General features: G+C 43.1%; 1 protein-coding gene across 1 annotated transcript; it reads left to right on the top strand.

Moving 5' to 3' along the window:
• Positions 1-2,408: 2,408 nt before the first annotated feature.
• On the top strand, positions 2,409-16,892 carry c1ql1l2 (complement component 1, q subcomponent-like 1-like 2). Its single transcript, XM_073494824.1, has 2 exons — positions 2,409-3,017; positions 16,713-16,892. Exons 1-2 carry the CDS (start codon positions 2,409-2,411, stop codon positions 16,890-16,892), a joined length of 789 nt encoding a protein of 262 aa, XP_073350925.1.
• The last annotated feature ends 291 nt before the right edge of the window (positions 16,893-17,183 follow it).

The following is a 17,183-nucleotide window of genomic DNA, read 5'->3' as shown; positions in this document are numbered from 1 at the left end:
ATGGCCCCCTAAACAAACCCCAAAACCAATTTAGGGCTTGTGTGCTCCCTCATATAGGCAAACTCCATGTCTATTATGAGGAATAAAACAAAACAGGCAAATATGCATTGCAGGCACACCTGGTGTGCCAGTTATTTGGGTATGTCTCACAAACTCTGCTCAGTGATAAATTAGACAACCAACTGGAGATGCCATAAGTTTGCAACTAAAGTTTAATGATGATGAAGAGAGAGAAACGCAGTGAAATAACTCGTGACATGTCAGGTTTAGTGGTGACAAATAGTCAGGCATCCTGCTCATTGATCCATCTCAATCCGTCACAGGAGCTCGGTCCAGCTCGGGCACAAACAGTCCTATCTAAGCCAGGAATAGTCAACCATGTGACGTGGAAAGCCAAGAGTCTGCACATCTTTATTCCAACCAGTGACTACACCAGCTGATTTCACTGATGAGCACACGTTTAAACAGAAAAGTGAGGAGTGAAAACACCTGGAGTGAATTAGAAACCTGGAGTATCCTCGAAGTTATGATAAACAGCACCAGATACTTCCTTTCAGACATGATTGTGAGAGACTGAATATAACACATAATTCAGATCTTTGTGACCTTGAACTGCACATTGTGTGTGGTATTGAGCAACCAGCTGTATTGGCTTCAGTTTTGTGATTCAAAGCCAGAGATATCAGTGAAAGAAAAACGCCCGCCTCTGCTGTTTTTACCATTGCCTCTGTGAGGCTGACACGAACACTTTTTTTTCTCCAAAACGGCAGTTCATTCGGACATGGACGTGCCATATTCTCCCCATCCAACTTGATTTATTTGTCCATTTTGTGTTCTGAACTGTATCAGACCAAAAACACCTCTCTGCAAACATAACACGTTTTTCAAATGATGACTGCGTTTGTTTGCCATCTACAGACTTTGTCATTTGCTTTCTTACTTTACCATTCATCACTCTAAGGGATGAAAATGTCAAACAAATGACATCACTGCCACATATGGATTTCTTTCTCCCTACCAGGACCCTTAATTTGATAAAAAAAAACATGAAATCAATACCTAAAAAAAGACACCAATAAGAAAAGGTGTCAGTGCATTCAGGTGGAGAAACAGGGTTATTGACACGGGGGAAAGGCAAAGAGGGGAATACAATAACAACAGCAGAAGAGCATCATTGTCGGTGGCCCCTAACAGAAGGATAAATTGGCGGCTTTTGCCCTGACAAAGTGCTCCTATGTGACGTGCCACCAAAAGTTTTCAATTAGTCCTCTGGATGTCGGGTTGCATATATGTTTAAATGGTATAATGCTGTTCAATCTCTTGGCTCATGCATTCATTCTTGGCATTAACTTTTGTAATTAGCACCTTTTTTTTTATTTGAGAAGCTGCTAGCATTTCCTGGCGAAGCAGATTTAAGTGTTGTGTCTGCGCACATACTGTATATGCATGAATCTCTGGAACCCACCTCCAGGAAAAGAAAAAAAAATGTCTTTCCACAGCTCCATCTTTATTTTTAGAGGCTGGATGCTGATAAGAGAGAGGAGAAAGCAAGGGAGTGAGAAACGGCATCAAAAGTGGGGAAAAAGGAGGGAGAGTGAGGAGAGAGGAAAAAGAGAGGGATGAAAGAGGGGGGAGCGAGATGGTCAGGGGGGGTTGTGTTGGTTCCTCGGTGGGTTCAGGAGAGTGGTAGAAAGAAATGCAGTGTGATGAGAGTCCTTCCTCTGAGTGAGCCGGAGAGAGAGAAGGGGATGTAACCACACCAGCCCCTCACTCGATGGGGGAGCAAAGGGGAGGGAGAGGGGGAGCTCTGCTGCTACTGCCGTATAAAAAGCCAAGCCTGAGAATCCGGCACCACAAACTCACCACACATACACACATACACACACACACACGCACACACACAGATCCAGTGGCTGCTCTGTATCTCTCACCCTCACCCACTCTCATCATTTTCTCTCTCTCTCTCTCTCTCTCTCTCTCTCTCTCTCTCTCTCTCTCTCTCTCTGTCTCGCTCCCTCTGTCTCTCACTCCATTCCTCTGGGCTCTGCATTCTTGTTGCTTCTTCTCACAAGTCAGATTGTGTTTGTAAGTATGCGCTGAATGTCTCCCTGTGTATGCTTGGGCTTCCTTGGGTCTTTATGCATGTGTGAATGACTGGTTACCTACTTTAGTGTGACTGAGCAGAGCAGAGAGGAGTATCAAGTGTATGTGGGTCTCTGTCTCACCCTCACACACTTGCCGGTCCTCTTGCAACTCTTCTCGGGATCTCTGGGTCCCTTTCCTCGGTGACAGGCTCCCCACATCAAGCAGTCACCATTTCCGCCCCCGGGAGACCCACGCTGGCTGCGCAGCCCCTTCCCCGACTCAGCATCGGGAGGAAGACCCTGGTGGCGGCTGCCGTAGGGGTTATGCTGGTCCTGGTGCTGGTGGTCCTCATCCCCGTGCTCGTCAGCTCTGTGGGTACAGATGCCAGCCACTATGAGATGCTGGGCACCTGTCGTATGGTGTGCGACCCCTACCTGAACAAGGGCACCCCAGCCAGCAGCACTAGCTCTACCGGTCTCCAGGCTGAGGCAGAGGCGTTGAGCGACCACAGCAACGTACTTCCACCTTCCACCTTACTGCAGGGCCCGCAGGGGAAGCCTGGCAGGCCAGGCAAGCCGGGACCACCTGGACCGCCAGGTGAACCGGGGCCACCAGGACCAGCGGGGCCTCCTGGTGACAGAGGGGATCAGGGAAGGACTGGGATTTTGGGTCTGGGGGGGAACGGAGCTATCAGCACAGCCACCTACAGCACAGTGCCTCGGGTGGCCTTCTATGCAGGGCTTAAGAACCCCCACGAAGGCTACGAGATCCTCAAGTTTGACGACGTGGTCACCAACCTAGGCAACAACTATGATGGCATTTCGGGCAAGTTCATCTGCAGCATACCGGGCACATACTTCTTCATCTACCATGTGCTGATGAGAGGAGGGGATGGCACCAGCATGTGGGCAGACCTCTGCAAAAACGGCCAGGTTAGTGCTTTGAAACTTTTTTCTGACTTTCCTTACCTGACTCCTCTGGTGCTCACTCTCCTCATCTCCCTCGCTGCTGCCTCCAGCTGCTCTCTCTTAAAAAAGAAAAAAAATCCATATTGTAAGAAGTTGATTTTTCATAATGCCAGGGAATAAAAAAGTGACATTGCGAGGGAAGCGTGCGCATCTGCCGTGCGCCTCAGAAAAGCCCAAAGCGCACAGCTGTGGCACCCGGCGCGCCTGGAGATAAAGACGTGTTGACTGGTTGCAACCCGCGTCTCCTCTGTGCATGATGCGTCCTGACACCGCCGCGTCCCGCGATCCAAAGGACGGTCACAGCTTGAGCCGAGCGAGGAGTGCGCGCCGATATTTGTGTTTTCACACTGTAAAATTTGGACACCGATCATGCGTCCCTTTTTTTTTCTGACTTAGGATTTTACATGTAGAGGAATTTAATGGCAGTTTGTGCAGGAGCGTGTTTTAAAGAAGAAAAGCAGAATCTGCTGGAGTTGGAAATGTTTCATGTGGTCGGCATTTAATTCTAATTTATCACAAAGTGTTAATTGTCGTTTTAGAGTGATTATACCGCATTTCGAGTTATGCATTAGTTAAGCATTTATTACAATAATTATCATTTTATTATGATTTATGTTAAAATCCAGTGTGCGCGCCTCATTTCTGTCGCATGCAACTTTTAGACTGTGTGAGGTTTGGCGGCTCGCTGCGCTCTGAGTGTAAAGAAAGCAGGAGGAAATATTAAAAAATATCCGCTGATAATATTTTGAACACCTGTCTTTACGAGCCCACCGGGTTAATGCTGCCTGTCCGCCGCTGAGCCCATCCATCCTCGCAGTCGTGTTAAACGCATTAGGACGTGGACGTGATCTATTCTCGGCTTCTTTGATGCATCGTTTTAATGGGGCTCTAATTTTATTTAGCGCCCCGCAGGGTCTTCTCAGGTCGGTAATGTGTGCCAGTGTAGTTTGCAGCCTTCCGATCAGCCGTCACATCTCTTATCTTCAAAGTGGCTCCCAAATGCGTTTTATGCGGGTGAAAACGATGGATGTTAGAGCGGAGTTGTTGCAGATATTGTTTGCTTTGTTTGCTCAGGATGCAAATCTGTCTCCTGTAGTTTGTCGTGGGCATCATGAAGGAAAATGTATCAACGCAAGGAAAACAAATCAGAAAATAATCTATGTTATTAAAAAATGCTTTCACACTTGCTCCTCCAGAACACATTTCAGTGAAAAAATAAATGAATATATATATATATAAGTCAATATATGCAAAAATTAAATACTTTAAATACTAAGTGGAGTTCAGTTCTGTGTTAAAATGTGTTATATTATTTAAATATCATGAGAAAGTTTAGGAGGTGCTGGCATTGCATCCCACACACTGTCTCCACACATGCCTCTCTAATGTTTAACTGCATGCCTCACAAGCTCAGCTGCACTTTATTTCTTGCCTCCATAATTTAGTGCTCAAAGTAAATTGTACACACCGAGAGACAGTAGTGCAAGGAGAAATACCGGTGACAGACATTTTTCAGTGTGCATGATAAGTGAGTCACTTTTTTACTTGCTCTACTTCACTAAGGTCACAGGAAACGCATCATTTTGAGTCTATTTCATGAACACCTGGAGATTCTGATTCAGCATCATCAGCTTGTTCTGCAGTCAGGAGCACAGCGGCGAGATAAATAATAAATGTAAGTTGCAATCCACCTAATATGATCCTCAATTGTCATGGCCCAGAAGCCTCTCTGACCTGCTTCACGTGTGCCCGCTGTGAATTACTTTTATTTTTTGATGAATTTTCATGTTCTGAACTTTAATATCAAACAGAATCGCGTCAGTTAATAAACACAGAGTTAGATCAAGGCAGAAAGCTGTCGAGGTCTCACATGACAAGTGCTGAGATCAAGAAAATGTGCAGGATGGAGATAAAATAACACTTGGCATCGGCTCCTGTGTGCCGTGAACCTGCAGTCTCACCGAGGCAGCGACTAGAGGTTAATTCCTTTACCCTCGCCAAGTTCACGCCCAGCAAGAAAAAGAGAGTTACAGCGATCACCTTCTATATATAATGTCTCACTCAACAGTAATGTTTATGGGTGGGCGTAAAAGCATTGATATATAATAGGCGAAGAAGAACATATGTTCCTATAAATCGCCTTCTGTTCCCGCTTCATTGTGCTCCCAAGAGGAGGGTGCGGAGGTACTTAAGTTAGACGCGCACAGTGTGCATCTCCAGAGACCCGGGTAATGTTTATAAAGTGGTAACTGCCTCTCCTTCTCTGTCCTATGCACAGCTTATAGAGATGTAGTCCTCTTGCTGTGGTGTTTGTGTGCCTGGTTAATGGAGAAGGCCCCAGAGCCTCAGTCTGTGTAAATGACTGTGAATGGTTATAAATGCTCGGCCAGCTTATGCTACATCATTGATGAAGTGCTGAGAGTCCAACCGAAGCTCCTACAGCCACAGTGGTGCTTTCCTCAGCTCATTAAAGCTGCAAAAAGCTACATTGTGAGCTGGGACAGGGCAGGCCAGGGAATTGTGGACAATGCTGGTATTTTATCATCTTTTGGCTTTAGTGAAGCGGTGGGTTTCCAGGCCCTGCAGTGCCGCTTTGCTCCAGCATGTGCTCCTCCCACTCCAGGGGTTCTTTCAAGCTGTGTCTAACATCAACATCCATGGGTTACTTTCCTCCTTCTCAAATTCTTCCACTTCTCTTCTTCCACTTCCCATTTTCACTTGGCAGACTGGAACACAAGGATCCCAACACTGTCCCCAGAACTTTGACACTTTTCAAGTCAGACCCAAAAGTGAGCTTCCTGGTAAACAAGCAAATAAGAAATCTATTTTCAGCACAGCACACTTTATCCGCTTTCCAAGTTCCTCTCCACACACTCTTTTGGCTTCTTCATCGCCTGTTCTTTTGCTCCCTTGCCAAATACTCCAACCAATCCGGAACTCTCTCCAATAAATCAATGCTTTGCTATAACCTGTCTTGGACACATCCTGAGAGACACAGCAGCGACAATGAAGACAAATTCATTGGGCGCAGAAGAAGGGGGAGAAAGAAAAGAGGACAGAAAAGACATAGTTATTGTGCTATTGTGCCACCGAGTCTATTTAATTGTAATTAAAAAGCTTGAACCAGATCCAGGATGTGTTTGCGCTTCTCCTCTCCATTCCCTTCTTAATATTGTTATTAATCCGCAAAACCGTTTCAGAGTTAATTAAAAGCAATGACTTCAGTGTCAGTCTCTCAAGAGGACCATAGTGAATAATCACTCTGTCTCCTCCTTTAATAAGCCTCAACGTCCTTCGTGCACATGGCTCTTCCCTAGCAATTACCGCTGCAGTCTCCTCCTCACATACCCACACAGCCACACATGCTCACACACGCGCATGCTTGCACCCACCCCACCCTCCTAACCCACCGCCTCAACCCACCCCAACTGTGCACTGCCCTCCATCTCTCCTCTATGTCAGGTCTACAGGAGCTCACTTTTCTGAAGGAGCAGAAAGTTTTCATCTATAAAGGAAAAGTTTGTTTTCGGCACAACAGAATCCAGATTGCGCTATCACAGAATCGATTTGCGAACACACAATGCCATCAATATACTTTATTGCTCTCAAGCGATGCATCGCGCTAAAAAAAAAAATAAGATAGAGCGGACCATCCTTCTCTTGGATTCTGTTTTTGCGCTCACTTCTCTTCAAAGAAAATACTTTTTTACCCAAGCTCAGTTTCAGACGTGTGTCACTTCCTTGTCAAACCATTTGCCATCTCTAACTCCTCCAGGGAGGTCTACAGCTCATGAACACAAGACTGTTTATCCTTTTTGCTCTGCACACAGGTGAAACCCACGCATTGTGTTTAGCATGTGCTATCAATCCCAACATTAAACATAGGCACTGAGCCATCTGGATGAAGGTCTGTTCTGTTTGAATTGGCTATTGACGTACGCTCTAAGAAAAGGTGTGAATAACAAATAAAGAGATTCCAACAGCAGCTTATCACTCAGGATGGGCTGTGGTCTTTATTGATTTTTCACAAGGTAAAAGCGGCATTTATTTTTAGGAGCGTTTCTCATCCAAAAATGTACGGAAAACTGTGAGCGACATTTGCAAACGCACAAGTTGTCCACACAGAGATACAGCAATACTTCCACTTGATTGATTTTAACATTCTGGGAATGTTCAGACCTGCTATTCTTCATCGTGGTCTGACTTCAGCACTGAGAGGCCTCTGTGTGTCTGCCGGGTGTAACAGAGAGACTCTGTCTGAAATAGACAGACTGGGTTTGAGAGAGCCACCCTCAGTCTCTCAGCCCCTTCGCCTGAGGTATTGATCCCCTTATGTGTATGTGTCCATGCTTGTGCGTGCATGTGTCTCTTTCCCTTTTCTGACAGACTCCTTTCTTTCTGTGTGATGTATACTGTGGCATTTCTTCTATAATCAGCCAGAGAGGTAGTGGAGGCGGACCTTTGGCCTTGATCTGCTGTGTAATTGGACATTGGATTTGACACTCTGCCGAGTGGAACATTAGAGCTGGCCTAATTAGGTGCGAGGGCTATCAAATGAAGATTGGCCCATGTTGTTAGGAAATACCACACAGATTGGAAATGTCAAGATGACATCGGGCTGTCATCTGCAGCACGGGGAAGAAAATCTATCATTTATTGGTGAAGTTTCAAAACTTGCTCGAAAGCTGCCCACCACTTGTCCGTAATAATTATATTACTTTAAGACATCTGACGCTCAGCTCTTCAAACAGAGAGCCATTACGGTCCAGGAGTGCACACACTCCAAGCACTGGCATCTCACAGTAAGTAGCTCATGAAATACAGCTATAATGTCTCGTGTATTGGGAGAGCAAAAACACGCGGTCTAAAATAGGCTATGGATTGTCTCCTGTGACTGGCTGACTCAAGGATGCTATGGTGTTGACTCACAAGGCTTCTTCATTATAATGAGGGCCATATGGGAGATAGACAAGTGCCCCTGGCCCTCTTATGCAAACATCTCTCTCTCCGTCGCTCCCCACGCCCCTGACATTTAGCCGTCCCCCGAATTCAGTTTGCAGTGATACCAACAATTATCCTGTCCCTCTTCACGGGGAAGCAGCGAGTCAATGGCTTCAAATGACTCACAGTCTGCTGCTAGAGAACTCAGTGCATTTAACATCTCCTGCCCCACCCCCTCCTTAAAATGAATATCGTTAAGACATCAACAAACGCCCCAGTAAGAGAGGATGAATTGTATGAAAAATGGATGTCACAGCAATGCTTACAGTCAGCCTCTCATCCAACACTTAAACAGAAACTCACTTTGCCTCCTTTGAGTGGAACCTTTTTTATTTAACAAAAAAGGGAAAATTGCTGTGCCGCAGGGTGACTAGGAAGCACGCTGGAAAATAGGCTCAGGGTGAACAAAGGTTGAAAATTTTGCAGCCTCTCAGATAACGCTGCGAGCAATGATTGTGGTCTCGGTGCTGGAGGCAGACAGTGCTGTGTGTCTCAGTAATTAACTGAGCGTGATGAGTCAGACACAAGAAAGAAAAGAGTGGCTGGATTGCAGGTCAAAGTTGACGCCTGTTCTTTCCACCACTGTTATCCTCCAACGAACCTCTTTCAGAAGGAGCTGGTTTTTATCCTTTTTGTTGCCCCTGCTGAATTGCGTTGAGTTATTCTGGCCTCTTGAAGGTTTCCACAGTATTTGGATCAAGTGGTGAACGTGATAAATGAGCGCCCCGACACCAGGCTCACCTTTAGCATTAATGTAAGCAATTTCATGGGTTTGTGCAGTAAAAGCCATTCTGTTTCAGAGGAGGCTTAGCAGGTACAAAGAGAACAGCTGGTGAAATTAATTCAGGAAGCCTTTTTCTACTCTCGTCTGACAGATGGCAAATCTCCTGTTACCATTTCGTTCCTCTTATCATGTTTTCATTTACGTTCCTCCGACAAATAAACCTGCAACACATGGGAGACTCGCCGCTTTCTGACACAACCATTTTCTCGCAACCCCTCGTAGTTTCCTGTTGTCATTATTTCAGTAACATTGCGTCTGGTGTGAATGTGTGCCCACGAAATAAAGCATGTGGATGCATGTGCATGTCTCTCCTCCATTCTCTGTGTGTGTGTTTGCATGTGCGTGGCAGTGAAATGTTGGACGAGGCTCAATAGTGGTGGCAAGCTGTCTAAGCTGCTATTAAGCATGCAGTTCACGGCTGGAATGTTCAAACACAATTAGACAGCAGTACACTTTGATTTGAAGAGGACCAATAGACTCGTTGATCCAAAATGGAGGCTCAACATCAAGTCAACAAATCCCTGTCAGAGAAGCCACGATCATGTCCTTGTCACAGTGACAAAGCCTCTTGTAGGAAAACTCCTTACAGGCTCCTCCTGCACCAGGAACAACAGATAAAACTTCACATGTTTTATGAACAGCATTCTAATAAAGGTTTATAGAACACAATCCACTCAACTCAGACAATACAGCCTCTAAATGAAGTTAATGTCAAATGCCTTTTCAGTAGAGACTGACTGAAATGCCACTTCATTGAGGAGCAGTATTTCAAAAACTACCATAAATGAATCTCTTTTCTTCACATAAGCACTGACGTTATTGATGACTGTGATATTCACATCCACAGCTGTAAAGTGCACAAGCTACAGTATGAGAATCCACACTCCACTTTTCCAGGCACGCATTATGTATTAAGCACAAGCACAGCCTTGAATTATCTGTGGCTCCACTCAGAATATTATTCAATCAAAGCCATCACGGTGACGATGTGACTGATGCAAACACGCACGAGCAGCCACAAGGAAGACAACATCGCATGACACCTCATTTACCATCGCTGCAGCCGGCGCTTACACCCTCACGCTTTGTTTGTCTTGTCAATGTTCCTCTACATATTCTGCGTCAAGGTCACGCACTGCCAGTCGGCTGTTTGTCCTGCTCATCTCCCGCTTTACATCTGCCATACCCTGCATCCGAAACCTCTGGCTCATATCCCTAACAAGTTCCTTGTGTGCACTGGAGACAAAAAAAGAAAAAATAGCTCCGATAGGAGCTCCCTGATCATTATTTCAAAAACAGTGAGAGGTTTTATTCATGCGTGCTTATCATTGAAAGCAAATGAAGGAGGCCTAGACTGCAGGCAGTTAGTCTCAGAAGGGGATAAAAACCATTAGAGCAAAGAAACAAAACAAAACAAAAATATCATTGTGGAAGAACTGGAAGGATTTCAGGGATTTCAAGTCTGCTTTCACCAGGGCTTTCCTTATTCTGTGTCTGTTAAAGGAAAATGTTATATTTGTTTTGCCTCCCTCCCCCACCAAAACAACATCAATCGTGCACTTGAAGATGTTCTAAATTTAGCTCCTTAAAGAGCAGAGGAAGAGAATAATTTAAGCTATATTACACATCTGTGACATTTCCTGAAGTTATGTGTGAACACCTGAAAGGCAAATATTTTGATAAAGTTTCATTAAAAATCTCAACTAATAATCCTCCTGAGCAGTCATCACCCACTGCCAACCCAGCGCGGTAACCCTCTAATAGGATGGTGTTGACTTTGCATGCTCGGGGCACATCATATCATATTAATATGCACTGGACGCCGGCATCTCAGAATCAGAACAGGAGGCTTTGTTTGCACACCGATATGAGCTGTGCAAGATTTAATCAGCAGGATAAACAATAAAAAAATGTACAATATTCCATATATTACTCCTGCATCTTAAGACCTCTCCTCAGAATTTCATTAACAGGATTAGCCTTTAAAGCACCCGCACACTTCACACCAGTGTGACTTTATCTGTCCCTGGTATGTTGTTAAAGACACCCTCCAAGCCTCCCCCTTATTTAAACATAAAGAAGGTGATTTGGAAGATATAGTAAAGTTTGCCTCGCTTTCTATGCAAATATTTCTTTAATTAAGTGTTGTGCCCATGCTTGATGTTCCCTCAAATTCATCCATCTCACTCTAAACGATTTGTTTTTCCAGCTTCTTATTCCTTCCACCTTCCTATTACAAATTTGAGGTTTATTTAAAATCCCTGACAATAATGCTGTTAAAAAGGCTGATGACTTGTCAACCCTGCTCCTCTCTGCTGTATTATTTAACACACTGAGCTGAAGGCGATGCAAAGAACAGTTCTCTCTTTGAAAATCATTCAGAGAATTGAATGTCTGATGGTCTGGACTTCAGAAGAAATCCAACAGAATATTGGCCTAAAAGCACAAAAAGAGCACAGTTAGCTGCAAGTGATTAAAACATTTTTATTTTGGTGGAACTTTTGGGAAATGTTTTGCAGTCCATGCTGGCCTTCTGTATTTAATGTTGAATCAGAGAAAAACATAAATTAGCTGGATAATTCCTCCTACCAAGCAACACGGAGAAACAGCACTTACACGGTTGATTTCTGGGGGTTACTGGCAGAAATGTTGTCACACCTAAGATGAAGTGTTGAGAAAAGATCTGTAACACCATGTTAACAAAGCACGCAGCTCGGTTTGGTCAGGTTCAAAATGAGGTGTCACAGATATGGCACCTTACCACTTTAATGCTTTTTACAGTAGTTCTGATTCCAATCACAGGCTTTCATTTTTGTGTACCAATTACAGATTGAAAACATACACACTTAAAGAGCAATTTGCTGAATATGACTGTTTCTCTACCCTGTCATGTTCTGTAATCGTGATCCAAACTACTGCATATCCAGTTTCAAAAACTTAGCTATTTTAATAAGACTTTGCACGCCTCTGCACATCCTCTGCACGCTTTCATGTTTCCAACAGCAGATTGTTAAAGAACAACTGATGATGTGCTGAGGGTTTAGCATAATCAGTGATAGCTATTGTGGCTGAACAGATCATAGGAAGAACGTCCTTTAATAACACTTAGCTTTAACAACAGAATCAAAAGAAAAAGACACAGTCCTAATCACAGTGACTGAATGAGGAGTCACATCTGGGATGTGATGAGTAGAAACACGACAATATTAATAAGAAAAAACAAACAAACAAAAATAAATCACTGATGTAAATTGTGCCTATAAATATATACTTGATTTTAATATATCTACATGTCAAGAGAACCTGTTCCACGTTCCCTGTTAGCTTTGGCAACATTTCTTTGCTTTCTGTGCAGGAGATCTCTGTCAGTATCTGGCCTTTCCTCGCATTTGTCAATATGCCTGTTGTGTATACTCCTTAAATAGGCCAACTAATTATTGGGCATCCTCAATGCCGCCTGTTGGGCCAGCTTGTCGACACCCGCTCGAAAAGCCCCGATTTAAAGCTGTGTGGACAAACACAGAGCCGAGGCAAGGGCCGGGGTGTTCTTTGGAGACCCGATAATGAGCCACAAGAAAACACTTCAAATGCACGTAAAATATTGATTTTGATTCAACCTCGCTGACCGGACTAAGTGACTAATTGGCTTATTTAACCAGTGGCTACTTTAAAGGATGTACAGTACACTCCTTTTTCATCTGAGGAGAAAATAATGATCTTTTTGTTCAATTGTGTTTTATTGAAGATACTACTGACACGGTTCTCCTTGTTAGTAAATGTTTAATAGCACTGAGATACTGTGAAGATGGCACAGTTTTGCTCCATAGCCCAGCCTGCACATTATAATGAAACAATGCCTATTAGATTAAAGTACCGACCTTTAGTTTAAATTTAGCCTCCATAGGGTGAACAGTTTTGGATTTATAACTGTAGTTTATGACCCACAGACCCACGGACCTGAGGCCTCATTAGTCAAAATATTCTTAGATTTATGCTTGAACTGAAAGATAAGTTCCAAAGGTGTGCTTACATTTGATTAAACAAAGATGCTGAGTGTAAAAATCCTATTCACACCTGTGATCTGTGAACCTCAAATCAACTCACAGCACCTGCTTTGTCTTTACCATGCATAAAGCCAGCACAAATGAAGGTTTAGTCAAGAAAAGAAAAGAAAAGAAAAGAAAAAACTTATAATCAGTGTTGATCTTATGTAGAAAACCACATATAAGTAGTTACTTCTGAAACCTTTCTTTGATGTACAAGTGATCTTATCTCTAAGCAAAGTCTAGACTTGACTTAGGTGATTTTCCTGCTGGTTATGTACACATTTTGCACCTGAGCCTGTGGTGTAATTTGCACAAGCTTTAAGAAAAATGTGTGGCAGCGACACACTCCCAAGCTGCGTGTTTGACTTTGTCAACTCACAGAATAATATGCATTGGTCCATCTCTAATCCCCACTAAACTGTCATCTGTGCTGGCATTATATACGTCAATTTAAGTTGATTTGAGATTTATAGATCACAGGTGTTTACAAATTGGACTCTTAGAACCTGTTTAAGCAAAGTTTAAAGTAGCAAGTTTTTATGCTAAGCCTCTTTTATGAATCGAAACAAAAGGTAAGAAATGATCTAAAGGCTTCAATAAATTGTTTTTACCTTCAGTCCGGTCTTTGACAATTGATGCACAGGCTAAGTTGGACTTAGATCAAGTGACTGAACTGCAGCATAGTCTAAAAAGTCCTATGCTGTTCTCCTGGCACCTTCTTAGAGCTCTGTGTTGTTGTTGTTTCTTTAATTGGCTAGGACAGGTGAGAAGTAACAGGAAACAGGGAGAGAGAGAGGGGATGACACGCAGCAGAGGGGCACAGGTCGGAATCGAACCCTGGGCCTCTGCGGCAAAGGACACAGCCTCTACACATGGCACATGCTCTTCCAGCTTTAAGCTTATAGTCATTGTTTAAAGGGGAACTGCACCAATTTTACACATCAAAGTGTAGTTCCATGTCTTGGGGTCTACAGTAGAGACTGTTCATATCTGATAAAACTTGTATAAGGTCTTTTGTGGCTCCAGAGGGAGCTGCACAAAAGTGAGGTTAGTGGACCTCTGCCGCCCACTCCTCATGTCTGATTGAGGCTCGTTGCTTGAGGCTACGTTGCACTGTTACTAGCATAACACACCCAAATCTCTGATCGAATGGTTGCTGGTTGCATTGTGGGTAATGTAGGCACCAGGTTGAAATGGACCAATAAAGACGACATCTCTGGTTCTGCTGCAAAAAACTTTATTTTTTTTACAATAGTTTTTTTTTTTTTTTTTTTTACATTCTAGACTTAATGTGCTGGAATGAAAACAGAAAAAACTTGAACTCGCCCTCCAAATACTTAACAGACTGCACTGTACAGAAGTTTTTTGGACGACTACATTTAATTAGACCTGGTTGGCTCATTAGACAAAGGCACACATTGTATGCTGGCAACATCCGGCCAAATGACCTTCTCTGTATGTCACGGCTGATTTCTCCGAACTTTCTGCTCACTTTGCTTTTGATTTCATTCCTTTTGTATCTGCCGTGGAGAAACTTCCAGAGCAAGCAGTTACTCATCTTAAAAATTACAACTTTAATTTAGTTGTTTTTTTTTTACTCATAATATGCACAATTAGTCTGCCAGACACACACAAAGACTCACACATACGCTTGAAAACACGGCTATTGTTTCAGCGCCCGTTTGGCACTGCAGCTACTCTTTCCTCCCCTGAGAGAGAGAGCATGTTTGTGGTGAAGGTCTTAATTAGCCAGGACAGGTTATTTAGAAACGGTTCCAAATGTCCTATAGCCAGACTGTCAGACACATACACACACACACACACACACACGCACACACACACACACACACACACCCACAGTCAGGCAAACAGAGATATAAAAATTCTCATTTCAATCATCCTTGTCACTCTTCACTATGAGTTATCAAATATTTCTGCTCATATTCAGCGGCTGTCCTCGATGTTTTCTATTCGATTGTATTTCCTCCACAATGAGAAGCCCTCAGAGCCGGCCCTGTTGTGCGTTTCTCAGTCTTTCTCTTTCTCTGGCCTTTTTGTTCCAAGGTTGAATGTTAGGTCTTCTGTGAATGACCACTGGCGTGATTGAAATCATAAATCTGTTTGACAGAAAAGCCTGAGGTGACTGACCCTCTGGTTGCTCCAGTAGATTTAATATCAATATGAAGAACTATTTGTGCCATTGTTGTGCCTGGTAATTCATTTAAGTTCAAAATAAAAAAAATTGTGAGATTAAGTAGTTGAAAAAATATACTTGAGTTTTTATTTTGATATTCCCGAACTGATACATTCTCCTTCTGTGAAACACACTGAGCTATTCTCTTGTGGTGCAGCAGCACAATGATTTCTCAGACTGGTCGCACTTTTTCATGCTCTTTTTGGTTCTTCCCTCATTACCTCTGCCAAGAAGTAAGAGAAAGTTTTTATGTTTTGTTTTTATCAATTTGGGTCTCATCTGTTTGTTTGCAAGTTAATTAGCAGAATTTCTCAGCACACATCAATAAAAATGCTGAACTTAAGGCCATGGAAGAAGAAAAATGTTACTTTTGGTCTTGGTGGAGATAACCAGGTGTTAATCCTTAAAAGAATATTTAAAATAACAAATGCAGGATTGTGAAGCCTTGGTGGAGATCCATGAGAGTGTTTTCAAGTTCCAAATACTTTCAGTCTTCAGTATTCAACAGTTTTAGTTGATGAAAATGAGATGACAACTAAACTAATGCTGATTAAAACTCTGATGAAACCTATTGACACGTATGTCAACAAATAAAAACGAGACAGAAATGTTAAAGGAAACATACAATGCTAATTTTAAGGCAAATATTTTTATTTTGCGTTACTACTGGAATAGTTTTACATGCTTTATTTCTTATTCCCCCTCTGTCTGAAACCCTCTGTTTTAGCTTCTGTCTCTTTAAGGCCACCCCTCCCGAATACCCAGTCTTCTCTGATTGGTCAGCTCACACACGCCTGAGCCAGCACCCCTAACACCAACGGAGCAGCTGTGCTAAATTAATTCTTACGAGCCAAATCAGCCACTCAGCATAAATTATGCAAATATATGACACCATGACGGAGTGTGATGTCATAAAGCCACGGAGTTAAAGGCGAGACTACTGACGAGGCGTTTCAGGTGCAGTGTTTTCTGTGGGAGAGAGGAGCTTCTGTTGGTGCAGACTTTGATCCATTTAACTTTCAAGAGTTTTTACATGCACAAAAACCTTTATAAAACACTGAAGGAAAGGAAACAAAAAAAAAAGTATAATAGGTCTCCTCTAAATAGGGAAAAGTTGGGAAGAGATCCAATCAGAACTGAACTCAAAAATGACAAAATTAGATAGTACTGACACCTGAGAAGTTGCTAGTTGACTTCTGCATTGCTGCATTTCTCATAAACTGTACAGGATTGTCAATATTTGGGGGAAAGAGAACAGACAAATATATATATATATATATATATATATATATATATATATATATATATATATATACACACACATATACTGTATATATATATACAATATATATGATTCATATCACAACAGTTAAACCTGTGTCTTCCAGGACTATATAAAAACAATTAAATAATGCTTTATATTGAAACTGTTATTGCAGTCGAATGATTAACTAAAATCTAAGACTAGACTAAGAAAAAAAAGAAATAATTCAGATGACCAAAGTATGAGTAAAACTAAACGACATTACAACTAAATGAAAATTTACTATCAAAATGAGAACTTGTCCTAATACGTTGTGTAGCTAACCAGCCTGCCTGCTCTCCTACGTGTTCGTCTGTCCCTGTTCTTCCAGGTTCGTGCCAGCGCCATTGCCCAAGACGCTGACCAGAACTACGACTACGCCTCCAACAGCGTCATCCTCCATCTGGACGCAGGGGACGAGGTTTACATCAAACTGGACGGAGGCAAAGCCCACGGAGGCAACAACAACAAGTACAGCACCTTCTCTGGCTTCATCCTCTACGCAGACTGAGAACAGACAGACACAGAGACAGTCAGACAGGAAGTGATTGAGAGAAAGAGTTGTACGACACAGGGGGGTGGGGGGTGTGTGTGTTAAAAGCCGGAATGCTTTCTAGTTTTCCTAATTCTCTCCATCATCATGGACACCTCTGCTTCGTATCCATCAGACGAGACATCCGGGCTCTGTAGCCGAGCCTGGGTGCACATCTCCTGAGGACACACTGAGAGGGGCCGAGTGGGAGGCATGGGAGGAGCGGGACGTGGGGATGTGTTGTTTTCTGCGCTCCTCGCCATGATGCCG

This window comes from Pagrus major, chromosome 23, assembly GCF_040436345.1.
Source record: "Pagrus major chromosome 23, Pma_NU_1.0".
Lineage (NCBI taxonomy): Eukaryota > Metazoa > Chordata > Actinopteri > Spariformes > Sparidae > Pagrus > Pagrus major.
Note: the sequence above shows the minus strand (reverse complement) of the source record. Positions and strands in the feature narration are given on the sequence as shown.

What these genes read in the sequence shown, in the direction of transcription:
- c1ql1l2 (XM_073494824.1), top strand. Translation starts at nt 2,409, where the DNA reads ATGCTGGTCCTGGTGCTGGTGGTCCTCATCCCCGTGCTCGTCAGCTCT. An exon ending in ACCTCTGCAAAAACGGCCAG is followed by an intron (nt 3,018 to 16,712) that starts GTTAGTGCTTTG and finishes CTGTTCTTCCAG; the next exon opens with GTTCGTGCCAGCGCCATTGC.